This window comes from Geospiza fortis, unplaced genomic scaffold, assembly GCF_000277835.1.
Source record: "Geospiza fortis unplaced genomic scaffold, GeoFor_1.0 scaffold35, whole genome shotgun sequence".
In the NCBI taxonomy this organism is placed as follows: Eukaryota; Metazoa; Chordata; class Aves; order Passeriformes; family Thraupidae; genus Geospiza; species Geospiza fortis.
Window position 1 is genome coordinate 1,093,118 of NW_005054453.1, and position 9,093 is coordinate 1,102,210.

General features: G+C 35.3%; 1 protein-coding gene across 2 annotated transcripts in view; it reads right to left on the bottom strand.

Annotated features, from left to right (window-relative positions):
- INPP4B (inositol polyphosphate-4-phosphatase type II B) overlaps positions 1-9,093 on the bottom strand; it is a 192,201-nt gene that overhangs the window by 96,459 nt on the left and 86,649 nt on the right. For both annotated transcript variants that reach the window (XM_005427765.2, XM_031062590.1), the window contains exon 9: positions 4,891-5,038. In XM_005427765.2, the coding sequence (XP_005427822.1) occupies positions 4,891-5,038 (148 nt within the window). The remainder of the gene's footprint in view (positions 1-4,890; positions 5,039-9,093) is intronic.

Sequence of the window (9,093 nt, forward strand, 5' to 3'; positions counted from 1 at the left end):
CTACTGAACTCTCTCCCTTCCTTGGATATTTTATTACTAGGGTTTATCTTTCAAAACCTCAGTATCTTCAAAGTGCATGATCATTTGGACTTAATTGTATGATTTGCATTTAATAGCAGAGGATCATTCTCCAGCATCAGTCAATTGCAGAGTCTTAAATTCAGCAATACTTAGAATTACATCTGTGGAATTTACACTTTTATCCTAAATTATATTTTAGTAATTAGCAGTAGGGTCTAGAATTGTTTTAGGTTTTTTTTTTTTTGTTATTTTTCAATTTTGATTGCTTCACCAAAATACAGTGGAATTAGCTTTAGACAATATTGCTTCAGTTGCATGATATGAGCAAAACCATTTTATTTTCACAGTTTACATTTCAAACTTTATTTCCTTCTTTCAGCTTGGAGTCATATATGTGGCAAGATTGATCACATTATTATTTGAGCAATTACTCAACCATTCAAACATTTTCTGGGTTTCTGTTTTCTTTTTTCCCACAATTTATTAATCAGCATAATTCCAAATACAAAGTGAGGATCTCTATGACACAAGCAACATCATAAAACTGTATAAAGCTTTTTTAGTCACCCTAATGCCTTAAGGGACAGAAAGTAACAAAATTTTTCACTTCTATTTTGCCTTCTTTCACCATGTTGTGGGAGGCTCTAATTTGATCAATATGGACTTCCTTAGGGCATGCTGTGCAGAAATAGAACATCTAGAACATCTGGGAATCTTAGCAGCCTTTGCTAATCGGTACTAATGATTTCTCTGGAGTCTTAAAACCTGTGTGGATCTTGCTAAAAAAGCTTTCTCTGAGAGGGCAATCCCAATATAGAAGGTAAGTTAGCATTTTATACATTCAGCACTGTCGTCACAGGCCCCCAGCTGGGTAATAATTAGCATTGACTCCATGATTCACTGAAGGCTGATCAATCACTTCATTATACTATACTTATTAAGAAACCCATTGCTTTTATGGACAGTTACAATACAGGTGGATCTAACTGGTCCTCCAATCCAAACACATCCCCATTGGCTAATTAAGAAACCACCCTTTGGTAAACAAATCTCCAAAACACATTCCACATGTTCACAACAACAGGTGCAGCAAGTGAAGATAAGAATTGTTTATCATTCTTTTCTCTGATCCTATCACAGGTTTTCCCAGGAGGATTCCTGGGAAAGTTGTGCGTTGCTCTCTGGCCAGAGAGCTGCTGCCACACAGCACTGCTGAATTCAAGGTAACGTTATGTAGATGTAACCATCACAAAAAACAAAGCAAGTGATGTCACTCCATTCCAGTGCAGTACAACTTTAAACACCCAAAATCAAAGTAAAATCCAGAAAATTTTACTTAAGTCACCTATGATAGCCCCTCTTAGGCTTTCACGGAGGCCATATCTTCTGAAATTGGCTGTGAACAGTGAAATCAAGAGGAGAGAAAATTATGTTCATTCATTACAATATTTCATCCTTTAGTTTATAAATTAATGGGGTTTAAAACTGATCTTGACTCATGAGGACAACTGTCTGAACACTGTTTACAAAAGTCAAGTTCCACCTATGTTCATATACTTACATTCCTTTATGCAGTAACTGATGGAGAGTAAGAAGAGAAAAGTTTCATATCCTTTTTGATGCACAATGAGATAAATACTGCATTTATATGCATCTGAGCTACATTTTACCAACGGGTTTGGGAACTTTTTAAGTGTTGAAAATGAGGTACTTACAAGAAACAATCTTGTGAAAAATCCTTGACTGGATAAGCACAGTAACAGTGCCTCTCTCAATGTGATTCAAATATCTTCAAAAGTCATTGTAAGTTTACCCAAAATCACTTTCATTAAATGCTGTCACCTCTTATCAATACAACACTTTCACAATGCCACTGCTCAAAAACAAGTCAAGTAAATACCAACATCCAAATGTCCAAAACAAAAATCAAAGCCTACTCCCAACACATGCTATCAATCACTGTGGCTCCATTTCTCAATGGAAGTTGTGTAGTAAGAGGCAGTTAAAAAAATATGTATTTTTCAGACAGTCTGAATGTTGCCATTGTTTCAAAATGTTTCATGAAAGAAATAAAATACAGAGTGCATAGATTTGCACCAAAAAAAAGCCTAGTGTTGATCGGATAGGACAGTCATTTGTGATGCAGGAGAAAGCTTGCATGTGTGCTTTGTACTCTGGAGAGGGGGTTTAAGTTCAGTAATTTATATCTGAAATTTGCTTATGAGATGTGATCACAAATGCCATGGGCCAAATTCAAGTATAGGTGGAATTTCCTTTCAGCCAAATCTCTTGCTGCTCTGACCCAGTTACACGGGTTGCATCTACAACTGCAAGCTTCAATTATATAGGGCAATCAACTTTCTGAAAAATTATTGTAAGCCAAGACTCTTTTATAATCATTAGGTTCAAAGAACCACTTCGCTAATCTTGCATGACACATGTAAAATATCAGGACCAGATTTGTGTAAAGAAATATTAAAAACAGAAGAAAGGACTCATTGGAATACATCAAAGAGGAAACAGAAACAATTTTGTAATAAAAACAAGCAAAGCAGACTGTATGACCTTTACTAGAACAATAAAAATTACCATATAGCTCCTGATAAAATTTCTTCCAGGGAGGCTTGAAGGACAAAAATTTTCAATTCATGCATTTCTTTAAAAACATTATTTCATGCTGAAATTCAAAGTTAGATACCCTTAGAGGTTACATATTTCAAAGCATCATGTCAGTAAATGAAAAGGTTTGGTTAACAATGAACACTGAAGTTTTATCATGAGATAATCAATCTTAAGAGCTGTGAGAAAAGGGAATTTAAACTACAATTTTTAATGAATACTGAATAGTATTAACACTTACTTATATATTTTTATAGGTAACTGTTTCAGACCAGACTATATTGAAGCCACAATAAAAAAAAAAAAAGAAACAGGCTGAGTTTGATAACTGGCTTCTGAGACAAAAATATTTATCCTTTTATACTAACAGAGGGAAAAAGACATAGAGAAGAATACTTCAGAAGAGAATAGCCTGAAGATGGTGCAGTGAATGTTTTGTGTGAGCTCAACACCCAATATAGTAGCATCCTCCTCACATGTTTTACTAGATCGCAAGTGTAAGGACTCCACAAGAACACACATCTTCACAATTATTTTGAAAAAGCACAGAGAAAGCTGAAGCTCCAACCCACACTCTTACATGATGACAGATGACACAGATGCCCCTATTCCCACCATCTGCTAGTATTCTACATGTTGTTGCTCCTTTTGGTAAGTCTTATCTCCTTCAGACTGTATCACTTTGTCTCTTTCTTTCACACCCACACTTTCAACTAGCCTTTAACAGCTCAACCACATCGGCAGTCAGGAAAATCAGAGGTATTTATCTCAATCTTTGTGCAACTTTTACTTCTGCTTCTTTCTCAAATCTTTATTTTGGTGAAGAGAAAACCCCACCATGGTGAATTTTTACTATGAGTTTATCCAGGGAGGTGAATTCTATAATATGATAAAACAACATGGGCTTGCATTACTTGCATTATGCCTTTGGAGAGAATAATGCAGTAGTAATAAAAGTGGTTGAAGTAATCCTCTAACATTTAAAAGGCATTTACCCATGGGGCAAATGAAAATATGGGAAGCGCATGAACTGTGAGACTCAGTATAATCTATTTTTATTGCTTACTACAAAAACCTTGCACATAAGTATTCTCAAACAAGATGAGGCCATAAATGCCTAAACACAGTACTAAATGAATAAAATAAACTATTATAACAATTCATAGGAATTTTATAACCCATCATCACCATGCATAAGGATGTATCAGTCCACTGACTTTATTAAAATCAAGATTCCAGTCTCCCACATGCTGTTCTATTGGCATAGAAACATCACACAGAAGCAACAGATGGGGTAAATAAAAAAAGGAAAAGACACTTCATACTGCAGAACAAACAACCACAACAGGTTGCTTTGGGATATGACACAACAGGAAGCAATTGCCTTAAAGTGCACAGGATGGCTTTGGGATGCAACACTAGGTCACAGCATTACTCTTACACATGAGACCAGATGCCCATCTATGTGTTAAGTAACTTTCATGAGGAAGGAGGTAATATCTTCTACATCATCCATTATCACTGGAAGAAGAAGGCATTGTCTTCAGGGTAGCCCTGGACGACTTAAAATAAAGGTGTTTCCCCAAATGTTATCAGCACAGCTTACAAGGATTCAAGGACAGGCTGCCATTTCAATCACTGCAATGGGAAATTGGACATTCAAAGGCTTTTGGGACACCTGTGTTCCCTATTCTCCTTTTTCTCCAGGCCATACACATTGTTATGATTCTCAGATATCTCTCTGGGTTACAAGGCCAAACATTATGGTTTCAAACAAACATTACTTTGGAATCCTTTTCTTACGCCAACTAATGTAGATTAGCTAAAGGAATGTCATTTTTATCCTCATTGCTCCTTTATTCATTATAAACTTGTCATTTTTCATTACATAATGTTTGTCTATGTTATTCACTCTACCCAGACACATAGCCAAACACAGCACAACGTTGCTCAGCCCCCTGTCATTTTCTGATCCTTTATAAAATGTTAATGTTCCAGAATATTTATATTGTTAATCAAGTGGTGGTGTTAACAGATTTAAAGTCATGACTGCACTTCAGCACAGTTCATTTCTCAGAACTTACGAGGTCACTGGAGTCCTACTGAGCAATCAATTCTGTTCAGTTACAACTGTAAATTCTTAGCAGCTGGAAAGTGCCCATTTCATACTTCAAATAAATATATTTTATCTCCTCAACTGCATGATTCAAAGTCAGAAAAATGTAATTTATATTGCTGCTTCTTCCTTACCTTCTCATATCCTCCTTTATGTGCAGATTTATTAGTTCTTTAGGAACATGGAAAGAGAGGGTAGTCTCAGCCATCTGTTCCCGGATCCGCATCCACTTGTTGTCAGAAGTAGGGAATCTATATAACTTACAAACGGGGTTTCTCAACACTGCAAAGAGGAAAAATAATTTTGCTTTAATGCGGTTATATGACTTCAAAAATTTATGACAATAACCTGCAAAATTATTATATTATTTTCCCCCTAGCTTACAAATTTAATTTTAGAACCATTAAAATTCTACTAAAAACATTTAATTTTTTATTTCATTTTTATACCAGCATGTGGAGGGCAAAGTATTACTAGTACATCAATAAATCACATTTTACCAGCAGAGTAGGTAATCTTTGAATTTAGGTCTTCAAAGTAGTGAGAATGTAAATCAGACTCTCTTTTCTTACATTTAAGCTGAAGTTAGGAAAACCAGAGAGCACAAATGAACAATGAACTCAATACAGTCACCACCATAGCTTGCCAGCATCACACACAATTCCAATAAATTGCACAGGACTCAGAGTTCAGCTGCATCTTCCCCTTGACATACACACACAAATCATTAATACAAATAGAAGGTGTGCTTCTACATTAAAGGAAACTTGACCTTTGACCATATTAGAGTTACCTTGATCATTGATGTGGTCAAGACTGCCACAACATAGAAATAAATATAACAGCCCTGTCAATATGTTACATACACTGTTTTCAGATCACTATTGCAATGTGACATAAGAAAATCACATTTCTTTGTATTTTGGAAGATTATGTTTAAAACTCATCACATTTTTTTATTTTACAGTTTTCATGTGTTGGCTACATTTCTGTTCAGATCTTAAAACGATGCCATATAATCTACTCTCTCCTTTCCATCTTTTTATTTTCTTTTTTTACCCTGCTCTTATTTTCCAGAAAGATCAAAAAGGGAAAAAGCTGAGGAAGAAAAAGTTCTGTTTCACTAGTTTGATAAGTTTACTTGGAGACAAATGATTGTCATTTAACACATATGTCCACAATATCTTAACTTGGAATGAGTTTGGACAGCCATCCAAATCCACTGCTACCTTTCTGTCAAGCCTTCTGGGAAAGATGCCTTCCAGCAGGCTCCCATTGATCAGCCACTGAGTGGTCTATAACTCAGAGGAATACATTCCCCACGTGTGCTGCAGGGAAACTGCTGCTGTCAAAATGACAGCTACTAATAGACATTTCAATTCAAAACTCCCTGACACTATTAATGTTTATGTAGTCTGATTTATAGAGAATTAAAAATAAAAGGTACAGAAACTGTCTTGTCTATCTAAGCAATCAGGATTTTTAACAAAAATCCTTTAGGAAAGGCCTAAAAGAAGACCAGAGATTTAAATATACTGATAATAAACCCATTGCTTGCAACTCGAAGAAAGGAGCAATGTTTAAGTGGTTGTACTGCTCTATATTCCCATCACTCTACTGAGATGTCTTTTATCAGTAGTCTTTGATGAAAAACTGATGTTGGATTATGCCCTTTTCTGATCCAGAAATGGAGCAACTGAGTTTTAAAAAACTTTTAATCTATTTTCAAGCTCTTGTGAAGGGTGAGACAATACAGATGTTATAATTTATGCCTTTACAATCAGAAGCTAACTATTTCTTAATTACAGTACATTATAAGCATTTCTTGCCATTTTATTGTCATTTTATAAGCCTTTTTAGAGTAATTTTGTCTTTAGTTCTTAGTGATTTTACTTTCAAAAACTAAATTTTCACTCAGTATTGTGAAATAAGCGAAAGAGATGCTTAATTTCTCTGACATATTAAAAAGAGCAATTTTCCTCTACTACTAATACCCAAAATACCTCAATGTTCAGACATTTTTCCACACACTTTTAGAGTTTAAGGATTCTCACCACACAGATTTAATTACAGAAAAAAAAACATCTCCAAGTCCTGTGCCTACGATCAACTTTCACCAAGTGTTCAGGCTTTATTATGTCACTTGGTTAAAATATGTGTCAATGCATATTTCCTACCACCCTTCTCTTCTGCTGAGAGTCTTTTAATCAATGAAATCAGTCTCATCAATAATAGTAACAGTTTCGGACAATTCACAAAGCTGATGTATGGCACCAATCATCTCCCATTAACAAGGCAGGGAATGCAAATTTTCAAATGTCAGGGAGACCTCAGGAAACTAAGGCCTAATTCAGGTTTGGCCTTAAACAGAAAACTGCCAAACCAGATGATAATTTTGAGTTGGTATTGGTTTTTTCTGTTGTGCCCCCTAATCAGTATATTACCTGGACATTTTAAATGATGATGCCCCAGACACAAAAGATTCTTTATTTTACCTTTTTCTATCTACTTCCTAAGGAGCTTATCAAAGGATTTTTTCCAAGAGCAGCCCTTAAATTCACACTCAGAATCTATTACACTGAAAAATACACATTAATCTGTGAGAACCTAATGCAAATATGTACCTGAAAAATCTCTTTCCTCCCATCTCCCCACTGTTACCACCATCACAAAGAAAAAACAAACCCCAGAAAACCCATCACAACTGCACCAAGGGACAAAGAACACTAAAAATATGGATTCAAAGTTGTGAATTTTATTGTGGCTAGAATTATTAAACTCCTCTCCAGGTACTAGCTTAATCTTCAGGTCTTTGATTCAGGTCTGAATTTTCAGATGGGGATAATCTCAAGTGTGTTCTAAGTTTTATTAAATGGTCAAATCCATGGGTTTAAGAAGAAAACTTCATTTACAAAGTCAAAAAAAGCCTGGGAATTTTTCCCAAATAATCCCAATATGCAGTATTGCTAAAGCTTAAGATTGCCAATAAAAGCTGCATAGTACTTGATGTTTTCCTTATAAACAGAACTACTGAAGGCATGCAACTCCATAACAATCTCAGAAGTATCTTCCCCTCCAATTGCAACAATAATTAATTTCTAACAATAACAAGTTGTCTAGAACCAAATTCTAGAGGGCATGTACAATAAGAAGGGCAAGACTAGAATTGTTTTTTATAAAAAGTAGTCATTAAAACGAGTGGAAGTTTCATAAAGATAATCCTTCCGGTATTTAGAAAGTGATAATGAGAGGCATTAAAGAAAACCCAAAATCCACATGAACTGCAGTGGTTAAAAAAGAGAAAACTCTGTTTTAAAAGCTTTTCTCTACAGCATCAAGCCTAAAAGCCAATGCCATATATTTACCCATCCATATTTTTGGATATTCTCACTTTTTAATATGAAGACCTCTGTGCTTTTTATTCCATGCAATATCCTTCACATTGCTTCCCCTGAAAGTACAATAAAAAATAATAAAAGATTGAATACTCTGGTTTTATTTTCATTCCCTATTGAACATAGATCAAAGCATATCTCTGCTATATATTAATTTGCTAACAGTGTTCCTATTTATATCTTTCTTTGTAGCACAGGAATATGATGTGTATTACCTCAGGAATAATAATTACAGCTTTCTTAATTTTGCCTAATTTCAATTACTTTTATTATCTTTTTTAAAATTTAGAATGCAATTTGTTTACATGTAAACAACTGGCAAACTCTCCAGCATTATAAATAAATAACTGAATTTTGAGACGTAAATTCAGTCTCTGGAGGTATAGATGGAATAGTGATAAGGCTCTGAAATACATTGCTTATTCCCACTCACTCAATAAGCATCTCATAACACACTGGAGGGCTGAGTTCCCTATCCTAAGATTTAAATTTCAGAAGAATGCCAGCATGCTTCTATACCCACAAGCTTAAGGATTCACAGAGGCAGGTTTTTTTCAGTTTCATCCTTTTGAAGGCCTGATAAACAACAAGAAACAGAATGTACCAGAAAGCTTTACAACAGCATACACACGTACTAAACATGAATGTATATGGAAAACATACTGTTCTGGGGGTAGTTCTGTATGAACACAGCAGGGAAAGCAGGCACTGTTGATGTTATCAGGTTTCCTGACACTCCTGCACAGGTATCCATACGAGAAATCCAGTCTGTCTCCAGGCAACACAGAGAGCCTTAATCCACAGGAAGCCTAGTCATGGAGGTATGCTGGGCAAGAAGTCTGATGGGTTGGGGAAAGAGGCTGACAGTACAAAAGGAGAGCTAAAATTTTTCTAAGAAATCAGGAATTCAATAAAAAGAGTAGGACTGACAAAACCTGAAAT